The 22252-nt window shown below is 42.2% G+C and overlaps 1 protein-coding gene across 2 annotated transcripts in view; it reads left to right on the top strand.

The window, feature by feature from the left end:
* The window catches only part of KDM4C (lysine demethylase 4C), a 360821-nt gene that overhangs the window by 323158 nt on the left and 15411 nt on the right, over nucleotides 1-22252 (top strand). For both annotated transcript variants that reach the window (XM_007451455.1, XM_007451456.1), the window contains exon 19: nucleotides 21038-21157. In XM_007451455.1, the coding sequence (XP_007451517.1) occupies nucleotides 21038-21157 (120 nt within the window). The remainder of the gene's footprint in view (nucleotides 1-21037; nucleotides 21158-22252) is intronic.

Genomic DNA, 22252 nt, shown 5'->3' with positions numbered 1-22252 from the left:
TGTACCAGCAATGCGTGAGGGGTATAATTTCTGCACACCCTTACCAACACCTGGTATTGTCAGTCTTTTGGATAATAACCATTCTAGTGGGTGTGTAGTAGTATCTCAATGTGAGTTTAATTTTTTATTTCCCTGATGACTAATGATTTTGAGCATCTTTTCAAGTGGTTATTAGCTATCCATACATCACCTTTGTTGAAAAGCCTATTCTGATATTTCACTTTTAAAAAAATTGAGTTGCAAGTGTTTTTTAAATATTCTATACATGAATTTTTTGTAAGATAGATATGTGATTTGCAAATATTTTCTCCCAGTTTGTATGTTGTCCTCACTTTCTTAAAGGTGTCTGAAGAGCAAAAGTTTTAAATTTCAGTGAAGCTCATTGTATCAATTTGTTCTTTGTGGATCATCCTTTTGGTGTCATATTTTAAGAAATCTTTGCCTAACTGAAGGCCACAGAGATTTTTCTCTGATGTTCTCTTCTAGAAGTTTTATAGTTTTAGGTCTTAGATTTAGAGCTGTAATCCATTTTGTGTTAGTTTTTGTGTGTGGTGTGAGGCCAGGGTCCAAGTTCCGTAAAATGAAAACCATACAACCTAACAATCAATTAATTGTAAGGATTAATTGAGAGAATGTCTATAATCATCATAGTGCAGCACCTTTTACATAGTAGGTGCTCAGAAAAACGTCGTTCTTCTCTGCTCCGTCACCTAATTTTCTCAAAATTGCACCACAGAAGGGAAAATTAGTTATTTCTTTTAATATTCTGAACTTATAGAAAGCCTCATGGATGGCTTGTTTGCACGTCTACCTAATATCAAGAGTATTTTGGAGATATGTATTGTATAAGCCTTCAGAAATTTAGTTTCAACATAATTTCTGTACCTTTAAGGAAAGAAGAGTAGAAAATACCAGATAAAACGTGGTTCCAGCTGCAAAGAGAACTGGAATATGGTTAATGTGCTTAGACCTGAAAAATACTTGATAGATTTTAGATTAGTCCAAGATCGTATTTCAAACCAGGACATGTTTTGTTTTTCCAAAGAAAGAAAGAAAGAAGGAAGGAAGGAAGAGAAAAACAGAGGAAATTTTTTTTTTTTTTGGTTAGTAATATAAGGGAAATTATTGAAGAAGTGCTTGCTTAAAGAAGAAATTAAACTCCAGATTTTCCATTTTAACTTGATCTTGTTTATCATAACACTTACCTCAGTTGATATATGATAGCCATTGAACTTTGAGCTTCTTGAAAACAAGGGCCTTATCTGTTTGGGTTACTGTTATGTACCTAGTTCTCAGTACAGGGTTTATAGTAAGTGGATAATAAATAGTTGTTGAATTGAAGAGTAAATAAATTAATAGCCATCACATATTCAGGTATTAAATTTGTTATTCTAAGTCATACCTTAGACAATTGGTATGTTATTTTAAAATCCACAGTCAATGTCAAGAGTTGTTTTAGAATTTGAGTCCAAGTTCGTATTGTGAGTTTCGTGTCCTTTCCAGGTAAAGAATATTTATCCTAAGAGCAGAGCTATGCTCCAGCAGTAGTCCCTGGGAAAACCCAAGCCTTCAGTGTTTGGCTTCTACCTAAGACTTCTTTAAAGAAGAAGGCCTCGAGCCCTGAAAAAAATTAGAAACCACTGGTACAGATGAAGTGAATAGTTATGTACTGTCCCCCTGCAACAAGAGTGGGGAATCTATCATGAAGAGGTGGCTAAGGGACCCACGGTGTTAATGCAGCTGCTGGTACCTGTGTGTGCCTGAGAGCAGGACTGTTGGGAAAAGTCACGTGTGGTCTTAGCAGGTTCCACCACGACTGTTCAGCTCGAAACTGTGAATATAAGTGACATCATTTCTAAATTTCAGAGTTGGGCTGAATCAACTTGCACTGAATTGAAAATATGAGCATAATGAAAATTCTTTATTCCTTTTGATAAATACATGGCCAGATGTCAGTGTTGCTTCACATCTTAGTATTATAATGTCAGCGTTCATTGTTGACCCTTCTCTTCTTTAAATGAAAATGGCACACTAGCTGCCTTTGATGGCAAGGTCTCAAACTTTTAAATCTTTCTTTGCTCCGACTACATTTTGATCTCAGACCTAGATACTGTGACCCTGAGTATGGTATAATCATGCATGTTTCTTTCGTAAGTGCCTTAAGTTGTCCAGAGCCGACCCTTCCTGTAGCACATTTGTAAGCACAACGTTCCGCATGCAATTTCTGAAATGTATAGCTAATGCTGAGATCTTCCTGAGGCAAGCAGCCAACAGGGAGCTGCCTGTTTACAAGCCTTTTTACATTATCCTTCACCTCTATCCAGCTCCAGGTGAGAACACACTGGGACATAGCACGTAAATTGGTGACACATCCCAGAAGATATTGGGCTCATAAATCAACAGAGTTTATGTTCCTATTTGACCATGAGGTTTAAATTATTTTGGTAATGGAGTGAACTTAGATTATTGTCTGATAAGTATATCCAGAAGAAGTCAATACTGTCTATTTATTGGTAGACTAGCACTGCCTTCATTTTATTATTTCCCTTTCATACCTTGTTTGAAAGAGGTTAGCTGATTTTCATGGGTGAGAGAGAACCAGTAATGAATCTTGCCTTTCGCTTCATTAAATGAATTATATTTTGAGGTCAGGCTGTGTGAGTAAATGGAGAAGAGGAAATGTGGAGAGGACGGAGTGAGCGCGATTTTTCCTTCCATTTCTAATCTTTCCCACAGTCAGAAAATGTTCGCTGCTAAGAAGTGAGTGAAAAACCTGGAAGTTGTGACCTGCTGTAGTCTTTCTTGGTTGTATGTGTTTCTGCAAATCAATTGCCCTGCCCTATCTGATGTCTTAGCTTCTGTGAAATGGAAGATATTATGTTTGCAAGTCGTCTATGCTTATTTTATCCAGTACCATTAAACATAAAGAATGTTTTAGCTTTTTCGAAATGTTATAATATTGATAGTACAATATGTTGAATAATGTTTTATGCGTGGTTTTTCAAATCCAAGTAGGGTTTTCCACTACTTGGAAATTTTCGTAATTAATGGTGATATGGTCTGTGCCTGAAAAAGATGCCTTTTGCAGATTAATGGCTAACAACTCAGCTAAAAGGGAGGGGGGTAAAATTATGCATGTCTCTAGTAGTATAGTTATAAGAATATACTTTAAGTTATTGTTTTTAAAACAAGCCTGATATTTCTCCTTTTTATTAGCCTTTAATTAAAACTAGTCTGAACTAATGATTCTGTTATGTGATATCCTCTTTTTTGAGGGAGTAACAGATAGTATTGAATCTCCTAAACAGTTTATCTGATTTATACCATAAAAATAGTGACTAGCACAAAACAAGTCAGACTCTGGTCATTGCATTCTAAGCAGCCAATATCTGAAGCCCTGTTAAAATAGGAACTATAAGAGAACTGGTATGAAATTTAATATTTTATTTATAGTTTTAAAATTTATTTCAATACTAGTAAAACTCCTTTCCTATATTTATGTTGAAACTCTACCCTATGTCATTAGTTACGTTTCTAATGGGGTTTTGTTTGTTTCGTCTTGTATTTTGTTTTTGTCTTTGTTTGCAGGAGTTTGGAAGGGCAACCATCTAACCAGTATCTTAAGAGTGGGTTCCCTGCAGGAGAAGTCTAATGAGGATGGGCAGCAGCGTGTGTGGTGCTCAAATCCTCTTTCTTCTCCAAGAGTGAGGGGCTCGTATCAGTGTGGAAGGCTGATGCTTCCCCAGGAGGCCCTTCCCCTTGTAGAAAAGGAACCCCTGCAGCTCCAGGTCTTTGATAAGCCACATCTGGGTACCTGCATTGGTGATTTATGTATTCTCCAGCCAAGGGATATGTTACTCTCCAGTAAGTGGAGCCTTACTAAAAATTTTGCTTCCGGTGAGCACCTGCTACATGCCAGGCATTGTGCTGGGCCCTGGAAATATGATGGTGAGAAATAAAAATGAAATGGTTTTTGCTCTCATAGAATTTATAATCTAATGGGAAAGCGTAACATAGGACAGTCACACTAGTAAAAATGTACTTCAGATTGAGATAAGTCCTGGAGTGATAGGAATGTAATTCTATAAGAACAGGTAGCAAAAAACCTTATATAGATGTGTGATCAGTGTGACTTGAGCTAAAACCTACAGGATGCGTTACTGGACAAAGGGCAGAGGACAGTGTCCCAGCAAAGAATGTGTAAAGGCTGTTGTTGACAGGAAGGAGCATCCTGCTCAGGGTGCTGAAAGGAGGCAAGTGTGTCTCTTGGGAGAGGTAGGTGGTAGGCCTGGAGAAGGAGGAAAGGGGCGGACTAGGCTATGCCTTGACGACCATGTTATAGGGTTGTATCTTTACTCCAAGAGCAGGGGGAAGCCATTGATGGTCCTAAGCAGAAGTCAACGTGAAGAGATTTGTTAAGAAGCATTTTCTTTGGCTGTCATGGAGAAGATGAATTGGGGAGTAAGCTGTAGTGTATGCTGGGGGGCCAGTTAGGAGAGAATTGCAGTAGATCAGAGGAGGAGTGTTGTAATTTGGACTAGGGAGCAGTGGAAGGATCTAAAATACATTTAGGAGGCGAAATCCAGAGGAGTCATGGTGGACTTACACTGGGGCCGAGGAAGAAAGAGGTGTCAGCATGACTTGCAGGGTCCAGCTTGCTCAGCCACGTAGAAGGAAGCCCAAGTTTCGGGACCAAGGTTATAAGTATACACTTGGCCATTGTTGGGGTTTCCTCCCTTCTTCCCTGCTCTTCCTATCTAGAGCAGTTACTGTATTTACGGCCATCCCAGGACCCTGGGGTTGCAAAGCATAGGATTGTTTTGTTTTGTTTGTCTCTCACAGAGCTGAAGGGACGCTGAGTGAAAGGCCCCGTGTCACAGTGTGAGAACAGACATCCCATATTTCAGAAATGGCATATGGACAGTCACTTCATTTTCATCTTTAAATGGATATACCATAACATACACACTATTACCTAACTCTAACCCATTTGATAAAATAGTATTTGGCCAAGTAATTCTTCAGTGTGACAGTATGGCCACCCAAATTGATGAGTCCTGTTTACCCTTGATGGGGCTTCCATCTTGACACACGAACATTTAAATTGGGCATAATCACACATTTGTAGACTTGGTCTCACTGTATAGCTCGTTCTAACTTACCTTACTCCATAGTTCTCCTCAGCACTCATTTACCTGACTTTGCCCCCATCCCACCCGCCGCCCTGTTTCTGTACACACAGCCTGTGGGCTCCTCTCTGGGACTTGTACTTCCCCTCTGCCTTCCATGTTCCTTCCCCTTCGGCTGTAGGCTCTGGGAAGAGCTCTCATTTTCTGAAGGAGATGGAACTTCGAGAGTCTTGAACACCCTCATTTTTGAGTTTCACATACCATTTTTAAAGGGAAAGGGTCAGTGACTTACTTTGGTAGACAGAATGTTGTGGTTAGCAGTAATAATAAGAATTAGCAGCTACTATTTAACAATCACATATGCGCAGTGTTTTACATAACATTCCCATGGCTGGCTAAACCTCAAGAAATATAGAAGAATGTGAGATGAAAAGTACAAGTCTCTGGAGCACCCCACATCTGGGTGCAGTCCCACCTGCTGCTTATATATCCTCCCAGGATTTTAAAAATGCATATATAGTCCTTATGTGTGTGTATATGCATGTAGATCTTTGTTTATTTAAAGGCACCTGGCATCATATTGACTTGTTGGAAGCTAGGAATCGCATCCCATGTTCTATTAATGTTATTGCTGATTGGTAGTTAATGAAGGACGTTTAAAACCATTTGCTGGCAAAGCCATCTCCTTTAGTCCCTTATCTTCTTCTGCCTCCATTTCTACTTTTTCATAGTAGCATCCCTGGGGTCTTCTTGCTCCTTCTTTGTTTAACCTATAAAAGCCAGGCTCAGCTGTTCTGGCTCCAGCATCACCTCCACTGACACCCACTTTACAGCTGCCCATGTACCCTGGGATTCTCTCTTTGGCATGTTTTTGGTTCACAGTTGCTAGTACATGGCAGTCTACATCAATTCAAAACTGTGGGTGTCTGTTTCAAGGAAAGTAACTGACAATGCTAACAAAACCTTGTTTTTTGGAGGGAGATGGGAAAAAAAGACCATATCATAATTCAAATATTAATTGGCTGACTGCTTAGTTTTCATTAAGCAAATCAGATATTAGCAAGAATCAGGCTTCAAATAAAGATTAATGTCTAGTATGAAAAGGACAGAGAGGTTCCTACTTCAAAGGTTCATTAACTATCAGAAAAAAGGGCACAACGTAATCCTCAATGTAATTCTGAACCAGGCATTCCAGGCTTGAGTGTGATCAATAAAGCTAAATTCACTGACCTCCTCTAATGTGTTTTTAAGCCTTTGGATTAAAAGCTCTTGTTTCGATGAATCTGACAATAGCAAGTTATCTATATATCATTTTCATTCTTTTCTGGGAATCTACAAACAGCAAAATTCTTATTTGGATTTGACAGCCTTTTGACAACACAAGAATCATCTGGGGAATTTCTGAAATTTCTGACTTCTCTTTAAGGTTAATAGTGTTGAGTAAATAGATTGATTCATTATCCTCTCCTCAACCATCTTATTTATCTGCCTACCATTTGTGACAGACTGGCCTCTGTGGAAATAGGCTGGTAGTAATTACACACGTCCTGTTCTTCATAAGACACTCTGTTATGAACATGATTATTTAAGTTTATGCATTTGCATTACATCTAAGAGGAAGGACATGTTAAATTAACAGAGACAGAAGCAGTTAAGTTTCATGGGAAGCATTTATAGAATGAGTTGTTCATATTTTATTGCTATGCTTAGGCACATCTGCAACTTGGAAGAAATTCTGGATTACTTCATTTCTACATATATTCATTTTAGGGCTCCTCTGCTTCTGAATTTAACATAATACTCGCTGACATTTTTTGACAAATCATATTCTCACAAATCCTTAAGTTTGTCTTCACCCCTTCCTGGTTCTTTTTTTTTTAATCCTCTGTTTAAAATCCTCCCCAGAGGTTACTCATTTGCTCAAAATCTTGCACTGCTGAGCTGTGAAAGGCAACATTAACTTAAATAATAGCCAGCTCTTGGTGAGTTGTGACTCTGGGCCAGTCATTTTATTGTTCAGCCCATTTCTTTAAAATGGGACATTGGCCTAGAAGATCTCGTAGGCGTCTTCTGATTCTGGTAGGGAAGAAACACATTGGGTCATCCATAATAATCTCTGACTATAAGCATTAGAATGTGCCCCCAGCCTAGCGGTCCACTCATTTACACACACATATGCCCCTTTCCCGAGCCCAGGCCTTGATGACCACCTACCTGTGTGAGCATGTGAGGGAGCACATGCTGGGCCAGCTTGGTGAGGCCGTTTGTTTGGGCACATAGCCTCACTCGACAACATGGCGTGCCACTTGTATATTGCAATATCATTTGGAGACTAGAGGGCCAAGCTCTTCTTAGGCCATAGCCCAAGAGTAATTGATCCTTGACATATTTTTATACACCGCGATGTCTTTTGGCAGTTGTACGTTTCACCGCAAAAGCTTTGTAAAAGACTTTTCCACAGAGGTAGGCAGAGGCCTCACACCTGCTCCTTTCATCACTTCTATGCTTTTGCTTCCCCTGTTGGCGAGTTTCCTAGTTGTTAAGTTAGAACCTTCTATGTGCCCACCAGAGGATGAGGCGGTGCCGCATGAATAGGTCCTCTTCTTGGGATGTCGATCCAGAAGGATGCTCCCTTTCTTTGGCCGTAGAGGAAGCTGATATTATAAGGAGCTCAAGGAGTGTAGCCAGAGAGTGACTGAGATTAGATTAAGGGAAAAGATTATTTTTCATCTAGGTCTGAGTTTTCTTCTGGTTTTTTTTTTTTTTTTTTTTTTTTTTTTTTTTTTGCATACTCTGTTCCCAACATTTTGGTGTAGGAGGAAGGGCACTGGACAAGGGCTTAAGAAATTGAGAAACCATAATCCTAGCTCTGCCTGTAACGTCTGCCCGTCTTAGCCAGCGGGTTTCTTGTCTAGAAGTTCTGAGTAACCCTGGCTCAGTTCAGGGCTGCTGCATAACTGAGACAGGCTAAGGGCTAAGTGTGCAGTCTGCTCCCACCACAGCCTTTAAACTACCCTTCTCCCTTCCCCAAACCCTCCTCTGTGACTCCCTCAGATTCCATTCTCTGCAGAAGGTATCTACTACCCTAGGCCTGGAGAGTGGTTCTCAGGTCCGTTGTTGAATACTCAAGTGGGAGGGAGCGCACTTCCAATTTGTTGCTGTAACTGTTAGGGAGCATCAGCTTCTTTGTGTGGAGTGTAAATGCTGCCTCTGAAACACTCCAAGAACCAGTCAGTTCTTGACCTTTAGATCAAAACCAAATACCCCCATTTTCTCTTTGTGGCAGCTTTTACATGCTATCGGGTTCCTCCTCAGTCTTCTCAAATTCAAACAAAGTGGACATCCTGCCTCAGTCACTTAATACATATTTGTTGTGGGAAGGAATGAATGATTCAATGAATACAAAGTGGTTTTCAGAATGTTCTTCCTCCAGGATACTCTCAAGATGAAATTTTGGGGGACAGCATTCCACACAAAATGCTGGTCTCAGATGTAAGAACACAGTGTCCGAAACCCAAACTGGCCGTGCAAGCGTGACGACTCGTTGTTCCCTTAATCTGGACACTGAACACTTACACAGTGCAGCTAGATGGAAGGTTAAATGAATTATTTATGCTGCTATTAAAAATCATGTTTTCAAGGGATATTTAATGAAAAATCATGTTTTCAAGGGATATTTAATCATAAGTGGAGAAATCAGGCTCAGAACTGTATATACAGTATGATCCCAATCATGTATAAAAATATAAATATGCAAAGAAAAAATCCTCAAAGGAAATGCATCAAAACGTTACTGATTATCTCTGGAGGGTGTAATCATAAGTGATTATGATTTTCAACTTTATCACCTTCTTATAGTTTCCATATAAGCCTGTTTTATTTTTATAATCAGGAAAAGATGTTATTTGTTTAAAAAGATCTGAACCCTTCTGAGAACTCTTTATATTGTGACTCGTTTTTCCTGATTTTCCTTATCATCATGATCCTTTCAGAATCTTGTGTCAGAATTTCATTTTAGTTCTCCCATCTCTTGGGGCATCTTGAGGCTCTCTGGGATACGGTAAACCAGTAGCATGCCAATAATCCCTCTGTTAAATGCTTCTGCTTTATACTGTAAGTTCTATGATATAGTTCTTGCACTTATCTTTTTGTTTTGTTTTGTTTTTGACTGTTTAATTGCATATGAAACTACTAATATTTTAGTATGTATTTGTTTTACAAGAACTTAGAAAATTTCAAATCAAAAATGATTACAAAGCATATTTATTTTCAGTATCTGATCTACGAATGAATCAGGTTCTGGGGCACACGTGGTCTTGTAAGACTATCGTCATCAAAAGTGGTCCTGAAGCATGTTAATGAAAGGACATTAAAGCTAATACATGTCTTGCACTTATCTTTATTACTATTATTTTAGTTTAAGGCCTTCATTTTCCACTAAGGAGTTGCATGAAGTAAAACACCACACCTGTTTTTCTCACTACTAATCCCACTATTCCTAGAACACAAGAGATGCTCAAAAGTTACGTGCTGAGTGAAAGGCTGCCCCACTTGTCTACTTACTAGCTGTGTGAGCTGGGGCATGTCACTGTGCTTCTTTATCTGTATGGGAGATGACACCTGCCTTCCTACCCCATGGGGCTGTTTTGGATTTTCAAAGAGGATAACATTGTCTGATCATCTTTAACAGTAGGTTCTTGGCTTCTCAGTGTGTCCTTTCTTCATGATTTTAAATGCCAAGAATCACCTTCTCCCAAGGCTTTTTGTCCCCTCCCTAGCATCCTCCAGATGTTCCCTGTTGATATGAATTAAATCCAGTCACAGTTCACTTCAGACTCACCAGCTGCCAGCCACTGTGCTTTGCTTTTCTCATCTCCTCTCCTTTGCCCAACAACCCTGCAAGGTTGTATTATTATTTTCGTTTTATTGCTGAGGAAGCTGGGACATAAAGAGGTGAAGTCGCTTGTGCACGGTAGCAGCTCATCTTTGACCCTGGGCGGCGTGACTGCAGGCCTGGAAGCGCTGCCCTGGGCCATGTCATTGGGCCCAGCCGCGTGCTCTAGGAAGCGGTGCACACCCTGCGGAACAGAGGGGAGTGGGCAGGGGCTGGCGTGGCCCGAGCTGCTGTCTGACCTCAGAGCCCCCAGCGTGACACGTGAGCACAGGACAACCTTTTCTCCCACAACGCTGATCCTTATCCTTCTTTTCATCTTTCTTTGTTCAGCTTTTGGAACTGACATTTATTTTTAGAAACCACTATAGAGAAATTCACCTCAAGCCCTGCATTTCTTCTTTTCGCAACATATGTGTTTATTGACATGATAAAATATTTTGTTCCCCTCATGCTTTAGCCTCTGCCAACAACTAAAAAAGGGGGAAAGACCTGTCTCCTCTAGATGGGAATTTCCCCCCTGAGTACGAGGAGTTGCATTTCTGGGGTGCTTATGCATTAGTGTCTATAGGGAAGACAGCAGGCGGATGCAGCCAGCCCAGGGGCAGCCTTTAGGAACGGTGCTGGCTGTCTCTCTGAGGTGGGAAGAACTGGTTGTGTAGCAGACAGACCTAGTATACATCTCCGCTCCGTAACGAAACACGCGACCCAGGGCAAGGGAGTTGACACCAGTTACTTTATCCACAAAATGAAGATAATAATAAATGCTAGGATTGTTGGAATTATTGAAATATATTGTATGAAGCAGTTAGCATAGTGCCCAGCAGCACATAATAAACACTCAGGTAGTGTTTATGTTTATAGTGGTGGTTATTATTATTGGTGGTGAAGGCTACTAATTTTCGGGGAATTCATTGGTCAAGAGAGTCCCTAAGCATAAGATTCCCAGTAGTACTTGGGAATTATACATGTTCCATACCTTTATAAAAGGAGAGGTTACTAAAAGAAGGATGTAAGAATTAGTATCAGAAAACTTTCAACATACAAATCCCATTTTCAAGTAGTTTGTATATCTGGGGCTTTTGGGAGTTTAACTGGAAAGATTTCCTGCTTTGGCTACTGGTGTGATGGGGAATCAGCCCAGGGATCATTGGTGGGATTATTCTAGAACACTCTTGAGAGGCAGAGAAAGGGTCAGGCTACAGCTCTGTCTTCCTGGCTTGGCTACACCACTCAACATAGTCAGTGTGATAGCCAGCTATGGAGCCCCAATAAAATCAAGCTGCCATGCCAGAGCCTCCAAGTGATCCCCACAAAGCGCTGCAGGAGCTGCGAGCTCCCTCCAGTGTCCGCCTTTAAGGGCTACATCACTGCTTTCTGCACGGCTTACAGCGTTCAGATAGACCTAGCCAGACGAGTGCAGGAGAGTCCTGAATGGGGGGTCTGTGACTAATTCAGTTTATATGGCAGAGGATTTAACATTGAGGGGAAGGCCTGAGGAGTTTGGCTAATCATGAGGAGAAGGCCCTCGACACAGCTGATGTCAAGTGAGCATAAGTCTTGAACACAGAGGTCCCACCTCCCTGCCCGCTTACCTATGATCACATACGGTACATCATATTGTAGATATTCATGTATATATTTGAGTCCCCAGTGGATTCTGAATTCCTTGGGAGAAAGGACTCCGAAAGGACTGTTTTTGTCTCTGTCTTCCCAATGCCGAGTTCAGCGCTAGGTGCCAGGAGACACTCAGTGTATGCCAGAGAGGGAGAAGAGGCAGGAAAGGAGGGAGGAGGGGCCTCTCTCCAAGGCGGGTAGGGGTGAATGCACGATCCTTTCGGTTCCATTCATACGCTCCAATTACGAGGATGCGGAAAACCCCTGGCCCACACTTCAGAGCTGCCTCGCTGAGGCCTCACGCGCTCTCTGCCTGCCGGTGTCCGTCGCTCAGAGGCCTGTGCCGTCAGGTCAGCTCCCCAGTGTCACCCCTGATTCTCGTACTGACTTCTCTTATGCTTCCTCACTTCAAAAGAACCAGAAAGATAATTCCAAAAGAAGTTGCCTAACTTTGTATACTTTCTATGATTTTAGAAGCGTTTCCAGAATCTCACCTAGTTCTAATAACAAAGAGGTGACTTCTTTTAACGCTATACCTTCTGAGGCTTAATGCCGTAGTAACTTTGAGAAGAATAAGACCGCCGCCATCTCTGGGACCTCAGTACCTTTACCAGGAATTGTGTTCACTCTTGGCTTATAGCGGAAGGGAAAGTGTATACTAACCAATTGGCCCTCAGGAGTTTACCAAATAAGTGTCAGTACTGTTCAGTCTCTGAAGAAGATACGATTGTTTAGAAGATAGGTGTGGTTAAGTGTCAGGGCGCTGGCGAAGTGTGGCTGCTGGAAAGGAGTTTGGCTGTTGGAGGGAATAAGGAGGGTGTCACGCCAGCTTAACAGAGATAACCAGAGTATCTTAGAGAAGGGGTGCGTGTGTGTGCGGGAGTGTATATATGTGTGTGTGTGTGTGTGTGTGTGTGTGTGTCCCTTAAAAAAGAATTAAAAATCTATTACAAAGGAAAACTGGATATCAGACATAGAATTTTCCCAGAATGATGGCTGTCATTGTGGAAGCAGGTTGGCTTGAATCCATTAACCCCCAGGCTGAAATGACAGTGTTTCACAACTAGCACAGAACAAAGATAAGAGGGATGTTGGAAGGCTGTCACCGTAGAAGAGCTACAGTCAGCGGAAACAGCACGGAATTAGTTCTTCCTTTACAGGTAGGATGTATAGTTTATGCTGGGGGAGAATCTTCTCGTGTGGTGATTCTCAATGTGGCTGAGCATCAGATGGCTTGGGAGGGCATTTAGCCTGGACCCCACCTTGGACTGACTGAAGCAGAATTTTCTCTAGTGGCTAAGAATAGATTTACTGCGCTAGAAAAGTAAGTCTGATGGTGAATTTTTCAAAGCTGATGAAATTAACTTTATAAATAGTTTATATACCTTTTCACCAAGTGATCCTGGTTCTACCAGTCTATTCTAAGAATACAGACAGTAATTTGGACCAAGATTTATGGAGAAAAATATACAATAGTATTAAACATGATGGGGAAAATTGGAAAGACCTACATATCTCACAGTAGGCGCATGCTTAAATTAATTGTGGAATATCCATAATATTGCATATATTCAGGAAAATGGAGTTTTCAAAGGATAATTAATAAGATCCTCTTAATTACAAGTGATAAATAGCAAGGTACAAAATTATATATGTATATGCAAAAGGGAAAATATATTATTTCACTTATGAGGTGCTTATAAATAGCCAAATTCTTAGAGACAGAGAGTAGAATGGTGGTTACCAGGGACAGGGGGATGGGGGGGATGGAGAGTTATTGTTTAACGGATACGGAGTTTCAGTTTGGGATGATGAACAGCTTCTGGAAAGGAGGGTGGTGATGGTTGTACAGCACTGTGAATATACGTTAAGGCCACCAGAATGTGTACTTGAAAGTGGTTAAAAGGCAAGTTTTATGCTTTGCCTATTTTAACAGAAAGACCCCTCCCCTCCTATGGGATGTGCTATGGGAGGAGTGAGGAACACGGTGGGAACTGCCGTGTGAGCTCTTCACAACAGCACTCTTGCCTGATTTTTCAGAGAGAGGTCAGTTGTGTGCTCATGTGAAAGAAAAGAAAGGTTGTAGCTATGAGGGAAAATATTTTATCTGTACAGGAGGCCCGAATTTTTTTTTTTTTTTTTTTTTTGGCGGTACGCGGGCCTCTCACTGCTGTGGCCTCTCCCGTTGCAGAGCACAGGCTCTGGACGCGCAGGCTCAGCGGCCATGGCTCACGGGCCCAGCTGCTCCGCGCCATGTGGGATCTTCCCGGACCGGGGAACGAACCCGTGTCCCCTGCATCGGCAGGCGGACTCGCAACCACTGCGCCACCAGGGAAGCCCCCGAATTTTTTTTTAAAAATGCATAGAAGCGTAGAGAGAAAATCCACATGGTAACAGGATTTACTTCTAGGTGGTGGAAATATGGGTTGTTTTAAATTCTTCTGTCTTAAAAAAAAAAAAGTCTATAATTTCCCCCAAAGGAATATATAGTAGAAGCTCAGAACAAAAAGTTATTTTTAAGAAAAAGAATTTTTAAATGCTTTTCTATCTTTGTTAATTTCTACATGAAGGTTGATAGCAAATCATTATGACTTATATTCAACAAACAGTCCAGAATTTTATCCATGCGAACATGGTGCATCCCTTTGAAAGCAGTCCCCATGAGAGTCCCCTCTAAAGGGCTCCCATTGCAGAGAGTAAATCTTCAGACCGTGGGAAGTATTGGAAACTTGGGGACAGTCACAAATCATCTAGGGCCGTGCCTTGTAAACAGGTGGGTGGTGACATGAATATGTTCCCTTCCTTTGTGAGGGATGGTTTTCCTCATAGGCCCTTTGAATGAGGATTAGGTGGTCGGGGAAACCCTCCATTTTTATATTCCATTGTTAAATGAAAGGGTTTCTTCCTCACTTTGTGAGGCAGCATCTGCCATCACCCAAACTAGCCGTTCCTTAGCAGTCAGGGTCGTTAGCGTCGAGCAACAAAAACTGACTGTAACTCAGGAATTCCCTGGCGGCCCAGTGGATAGGACTCGGCGCTTTCACTGCCTGGGACCCGGGTTCGATCCCTGTTGGGGATCTAAGATCCCGCAAGCCTTGTGACGTGGCCAAAACAAAACAAAACAAAAAACTGACTGTAACTGATTTAGGCACTACAGGAACTTAGTCCACTAAGTTGTAAGGATGCCTGCAGAATCTCCAGGAATGCAGAAAAACAAAGTCAAAAAACAGGTGAGAATGAGGGAGGCTGCTCAGCTGGAATGTGAGTAGAACCAGGCCACCTCCCCTTTCGGTCCACCTGGACCAGGGTTCTGCCATCGGCACGTGGGAGCTGCCACTGCTGCTGCTGGCCTCTGAGGGCATTCTCCCCTCCACTGTTTCTCTGCATCTCCGGTCACAGGTTCTACATCTACTGGCAGGATGTAGCTAATTGGCCGGGCCCCGGTCCATACCTGCTGCTGGGCAAGGGACTATCTGGCATCTTTCAGCACTTGTAATGGCAGGTGAGCTCTGCCTTCCACTGATACTCTGAAGGGGAGAATGGGGTTCAGATGCTGGGACGCCAGATGACAGATAGCCAGTATGATTAGCACATAGCTTTCAGTCAGTCTTGTTAATCTCTGCCCGAGTCCAGTAATGAGCGGGTGATTATCCCTTAAAATGCCAGCAGCTGCTGGCATCAGTTTGCTCTCGGTCACTTAAGCATTTTCTGCATGGGGGACTGTAAGAGGTTCCAAACTATATGCTGATTAAGTACTGGGAATTCACATACCGTGTCTTCATCTGGTGCAGCGGGACTGATAGACGGGGCTGCCTGCCCTGTGGTTTATACCTGATAGGAGTAGAGGTGGGAACTGGGGGAGGGAGGAAGGCAGGCAGCATGCAAGGACAGCTGCTCCTTCTACAGGTCCCTTTCAAAGGGCCTAGAGGCAGTTCCGAGAACACAGTGACTTCAGAATTCAAATAATCAGACCGGCAGTTGGGCTCTCCTCTTTGTTAGGAGAGCAAGTACAGGAGTTTGGCCCTGACTTTGGCAGGAATGTGATCTGACACCGTCCTCTTCCCTGGGATTGTGACTCATCGCAGTCCTTTAATCACAGCCCTTTAAACATAGGCAGAAGTCCACTCCTGGCTACGATGACTATTTCTGTCTTTAATTTTTACATCATCTATGTAGTACTCTAGCTACAGGCTTACTGGCAGCTCCAGACACCAGTGTCCCTGTGGAGAGGGCTCTGGCAGATTTCAGGGGAGTTCACACATCCCTGGAGGCAGTACAGCAAAGGGTAAACAGGTATTTCTGTCAGGCGAAGGCAGACTTCTTCTGAGGGTCTAGACAGCAACTGAGAAAAACGCATTAGTCAAGGTTTTTGATGCATATACTTTTCCAGCAAAGTGTTACTTGCTCCAGTAACACACTAAGAACTGCATCAGGAAAGGTCTCTTTAACATTTTACATCCTGTGGTAGAATAGATCTCAAATTCTACAATGCTTTAAAAAACCATCCAGGTCACACAGAGCTGTGGGCAGTGTGGGCTGGAGTCTTAATTTTTAAAGTGTGTCCCAGCAGTTGGGACTGCACTTTGAGAAGCTCTGCTCTGTTGTCTGATTCCTCATGCACATCCAGGGAGACGTGAGCCGCTGAAGGCCTTTAAGAGAGAGAGGCAGACCCTTCAAGCCATTGCTTTCCATAAACTGAATCCCCTCATCTTCAGACATTTTATTTATTTTATTTCATTTTTTTCAGACCTCTCATTTTTAACAGAAACTTTTATTTTCCTGCATGAAGTCCTACTCAGAAACCCAACCTATAAAATCAAAACTTCTGTTCTGGTTGAAGTGATCATGGTGGCCAAAGCTCATGTACTCCACATGGATTCCAGCCCTTGCAGGGACCCCTGCGGTCCCCAGCCCACAGCTGTGGGGCTCAGTGTGACAGGCTTCCAGGTATGGACACGACACCCTCTGTCTGTCCCTAGCTTGGGGAGGTGGACACTGTTGGCTCCTCTAGTGTCTCACACAGGTGGTCAGTAAATAGATATCAGATTAGTGACTGTGACAGTTTTGGGGACACCCAGCAGCTTCTATGCTGGAGGGGTCGGGGAAACATAAATATCAGACTTTTCGACTTCTTTTCATCAGCCCACATGCTCCTAATCCCATTTCTATTTAAATGCTTTATATGCCATGTAGTCATAGAAAGTTTCTGGCAGACTCAAGAACCGAGATAGCTGATGAATTGAAACCACTTCTCTATGGAGGAAAGTAGATGTTACAGAAATAAACTCTTGTGTTTTACTATGAGCTGCCTTAAGTCCATTTGGGAAGTAGCTGTGGTGTAAATAATGAGTAATACTCACTAAATGAAGTTATATGAAAATCCAGGTACATCCACTTCCAGCTAAAGGACCTGGCAAAGGGTGAGAAATTGGGCATCATGACTGAGAATAATGCCTCCTGGTGGTGGAGGGGGAAGGGAGATTCTCAGAAAAATTTTATGTTCTTATGTGTTTGGTTGGTTATTTTTCTTTATTCTTCTACTATGAATAAAGAAAAAAAGTTCTGAAGGCAAGAAATTGAGAAAGCAAACCGAACTGTCCTCCCTAGATTTTGACAGGAAAGCGTGTGAAGTGACTGTGGCCGATCCGGAGCACAGCTGGGTGGAGGCTGAGCTGGGGGGCTCTTGGAGGTCACTGTGCCTGGAGGCTGAGCTGGGGGGCTCTTGGAGGTCACTGTGCCTGGAGGCTGAGCTGGGGGGCTCTTGCAGGTCACTGTGCCTGGAGGCTGAGCTGGGGGGGGCTCTTGCAGGTCACTGTGCCAAATTAAGATTTGTCGTGAGTAAAGCGCTTATTGCCAGTAAGCAAGACGTCAAACTGTATCTCAGACATTTAGTTCCAAAGAATTTTTCAAAAAGGACTTGTTCCTCACTTTGTAAAGTTGCATACATTTAGTTTACTAATAATGTGTATGTTTATGATAAATTCCTCAAGTATACTTTCCTCAGGCCACATTTCTATGGCCATTGCCACACCTTGGTGTTATGGTACGTAGAATTGCAGGTCAGGATTGGTTTGGGGTAGTCATTTTAAAGGCTCGTAAACCTCTGTTGAAGGTCAAATCTGTGAAACTAAGGGCATAACTCTCCTGCTTGGAGGTGGCTTGTGGTGGGTGAGTAGATGGGGACTGTGGCCTTGTAATGCCTGAGGCCTTGACTTGCCTCTGTTGGGACTGAGGAAGGGCCCAATAGAAAACGTCTCATCCTGCCTGAGGACAAGCAATTTAGAGAGAGAAAGAAGTCAGAGTTTGAAAACTTAACATATCTCCTTTGTCATAAAGCAGATGCTGGAGAGTGTGGCTTACATCTGTGGGCAAAGAATTTTCCTGATACTGGACCTGAGGATTAGGCCTCCTAGAAAGGTAGTACAGGGCACCGCCAGATCCTCTCTGTGAAAGGAGCAGAGCAGAAAGCAAGTTCTCTGCCGGCAGAGGGGTCCCAAAGGGAAACGGAAGGTGAGGGGTAAGCCAGAAGTTACCAGCCTTGCTTGGCTTACAGACCCTGGCTATCTCAGCACATTTTTTATAGCACTCCTAGGCCAAAGGAAATACCTGACAGTTCCATCTACTGTTTAGGTCTTCTGCCCATTTTTTGATTGGGTTGTTTTTTTTGATATTGAGCTCCAAGAACTGTTTGTATATTTTGGATATTAATCTTTTGTTGGTTGCTTCATTTGCAAATATTTTCTCCCATTCTGAGGGTTGTCTTTTTGTTTTGTTTACGGTTTCCCTTGCTGTGCAAAAGCTTTAAAGTTTCACTAGGTCCCATTTGTTTGTTTTTATTTTCATTACTCTAGGAGGTGGATTCAAAAAGATCTTGCTGCGATTTATGTCAAAGAATGTTCTGCCTGTGTTTTCCTCTAAGAGTTTTATAGTATCTAGCCTTACATTTAGATCTTTAATACATTTTGAGTTTGTTTTTGTGTACGGTGTCAGGGAGTGTTCTAATTTCATTTGTTTACATGTAGCTGTTCAGTTTTCCCAGCCTCACTTATCAAAGAGACTGTCTTTTCTCCATTGTATATTCTTGCCCCCTTTGTCATAGAATAGGTGACCATAGGTGTGTGGCGTTATCTCTGAACTTTCCATCCCGTTCCCTTGTTTTATATTTCTGTTTTTGTGCCAGTACCATACTGTCTTGATTGCTGTAGCTTTGTAGTATAGTCTGAAGTCAGGGAGCCTGATTTCTCCAGCTCCATTTTTCTTTCTCAAGATTGCTTTTGCTATTTGTGGTCTTTTGTGTTTCCATACAAATTGTAAAATTTTTTGTTGTAATTCTGTGTAAAATGCCATTGGAAATTTGATAGGGATTGTGTTGAATCTGTAGATTGCTTTGGCAGGGGAGGGATAAATTGGGAGACTGGCATTGACAATATACACACTACTATATATAAAATGTAGTAGATAACTAATAAGAACCTACTCTATAGCACAGGGAAGTCTACTCAATACTCAGTAATGGCCTATATGGGAAAAGAATCTAAAAAAGAGTGGGTATATGTATATGTGTAACTGATTCACTTTGTTGTACACCTGAAACTAACAGAACATTGTAAATCGAGTATCCTCCAATGAAAATTAAAAAAAAAAAAAAGTGAATGAATGACGGAGTGGGAAAAAAAAGAAAAGCTAGGAGTATTACCTTAATGGAGCTTCCTCCACATGGAATAAAACTTTAGGAGAAGGAAGAAACTTACTCTTGTTCTCTCCTTGCCCCCATCACCAAACCATCTGGGTTTTAGCTCAGAGTTATCCCTGAGCTGATGTAGCTTCCTGTCCTAGGAGACAGCATCTATTTAGAAGCGACACCTTCCAATCTTCTTAGTACCATGTACATCTTTGAAAGGGAAGGGAAATGAAAAGTGAGATGATAACTCCAGGGGCATATGTAGAATACAGTTCTTCGTCCTACTCTTTCAGTTCTGTGTAGCCTGAGATCAAATATTATGAAGGCCAAGAAGAAACTTATTTTCATTTGACTAAGTTAGATGCAGACTGTCGACTCTGCAGAGCCTCTGAGCACACACGTTTTTTTCTTTGCCCATAGCTTTAAATGGAGGCATAGTCTGCTGTGAGAAAGATGAGCCTCTCAGGTATACTCTGAACCCAACAGTAAAAGGCCCACTCCTTTATGATGCAAAATTTCTGTTAATAATGGAAAGTAATACATGGTGGATTTCTAATCATAAACAACTAAATATTTCCTGTGTGTGCCTCTCATTTAAACCACAGAACCCTGCCCAGTCTGTATTTAAAGCTTACCTGGTCAAGTGTGCATTTCAATCAGTCAGATTGGCCTCATCAGTAAAATACCAGGGTTAGCAAAACATGAATTGCTAAATGTGCAAAAAATTTATCAAAGTAGTCAAGTATTTAATTCCTTTGTATTCAAATTTTATTGTGTCATTCTCAACACATACAAACTTAAGTTTGCAAAGTATGTCTGTACCCCTCCCCCTCTAAAAAGCACCTTCCCAGGATGAGCTAGTGGGAAATTTGTTCTGAGTTGCTGCCCGAGGAGGAGGCAGTGCTGAGTGGAAGAAGTGAGGTGATAAGAGTGCTTGTGGCACTGCCAGCATCACCTGTGGAATGAGGTGGACTACTCAGTGGATGGGAGGTGCAGGCAGAACCAGGCCTGTAGGGGAAGGTTCAGGGGTCTTCAGAAGAGGCCTGCTGAGCAGGACCCGGGCCTTACAGCCTCCCCTGCCGCACTCCGGAGGCTCCTGCATTCTTCCCTTGCTGCTGCTTCCGGGCCTGCCAGCTCTGATGACACTCTGCTTCTCTCCTGCCGCCAGGTCCACCTGGGCGTCCTCAGTTGTTTGTCTCTTACACCGCTTCACTTCTCCAAAGATCCTGACAACTGAAAGGAGCCTCCTCCGAGGCTCAGTTTCCTTGTCAGTAAAATGGGGGTAATTAGTAGTCTCTGCCTACCTCATGGAACGATTGTGAGGATCAGACGAGATGTATGTCGAAGCCTTCTGTTAGCTGCAAAATGCTGTATACATGTCAGGTGTTATAAATCATTAGCCAGTCTATTTCTCAGCTAGAGCAGTTTCTATGCACATTTTACGTACCCTCTGAACAATTCTTTGTCAAATAGCAAATGTAAATGCTGTTTTTTCCTTCTTGGATTACGGTGGTTCCTTTGTAACTTTATGATGTAGGCTGAATCTTTAAGTACTCCTTTGGCTTATAGCTCTTCCCCTGAACACCCATGCAAGATCATAATCCATAAAACACAGAGGCAATAACTCCTTTTAATTGCCAGGAGTTGCTCATTTGCTACATTCTAAATGCAGTCACTTAGACATTTGCCTTGAAAAGCCTAACTCTACTTATTATGCAGAGCCGAGACTGTGTGAGGCTAGGCCCTCCTGCCGAGGGAGAAGTCGTTCAAGTCAAGTGGCCTGATGGCAAACTCTACGGGGCAAAATATCTCGGATCAAATGTTGCCCACATGTACCAGGTGAGTGCCGCCCTGGGTGTGATGCTTGCTGGGTGTGATGCTTGCTGAGATGGACAGGAGAAGCCAGAGGGCAGACAGTATAGCCACTGTACTGCTGACCAAGAAGCCACATGAATTTGGAACACCTCTTGTTTTAAAAAAAGGCAAAAATTCGATGTTTGATGACCTAGATATTAGACTTTTATTACCAAGTTCAATACTGGCAAACTCTAGTAACATTTGATGAATAGGTTAATTGTAAGGAATATAGTTAGGTCAAAAAGATAACCAGCTGGATGGTGGGCTGCTTTCTTGTGTCTCTGTTATACCGGGAGAGACTAACTGGCTGGATTATCTAACTTGTAAGCCAAATCAGTGATGGCTGTTCATCATCCAGCAGCCCCTGAATGGGTGGCTTTTCCCTGAGAGACATCATCCCCATCGGGCGTTTCAGCAAACCTAAACCAATGGTGCATTGGCACAGATGTGGCCATTTGTGCACCCGAGCGTAAAGGAGTGCTTATTTAATGAAAAGTGCAGTTATCATTTTGGCATTCTGTTCACTGAACTCTACTTATTATTAAAGAATATATATACAATTTAAAAATGAATTGTATCCCTATTAGAAATGAGGATGAGTTAAGCTCTAATAAGGAAAACAACATGGATGGCGCATGTGCATTTATATTCCTTCAGAAAGACTTTAAAAAGGAACAAATTTATTAGAACCAATAAATTATAGTACTTTTAGTAACACGATGGCAGAAATCAACATTCTAAAGCTAAGCAGTAGTGTAAAAACAGGAAGATTGAAGTAAAAGGAGAAAAAGCAAGAAGGTTCAGGGCTGTGAAGGTAAAAACAGCTTGAGAATGATAAGACCTCCAGTTTCCTCAGAGAAACTGTTCAAAGACTGATAGAGGGCTAGGGCTTAAATGGAAGAGTACATTAAAAGACACTGCACTAAAAACTGGAGCACAGTGTAACTAAAAGTGTTCAAAGAAGTTTGGACAACTTAGGGGAGAACATTTTTTTTTTTTTTTTTTTTTTGCAGCACGCGGGCCTCTCACTGTTGTAGCCTCTCCCGCTGCGGAGCACAGGCTCCAGACGCGCAGGCC

This window comes from Lipotes vexillifer, unplaced genomic scaffold, assembly GCF_000442215.2.
Source record: "Lipotes vexillifer unplaced genomic scaffold, Lipotes_vexillifer_v1.1 scaffold260, whole genome shotgun sequence".
In the NCBI taxonomy this organism is placed as follows: Eukaryota; Metazoa; Chordata; class Mammalia; order Artiodactyla; family Lipotidae; genus Lipotes; species Lipotes vexillifer.
The sequence above is the reverse complement of the archived record's forward strand: the minus strand, read 5'-3'. Positions and strand labels throughout refer to the sequence as shown.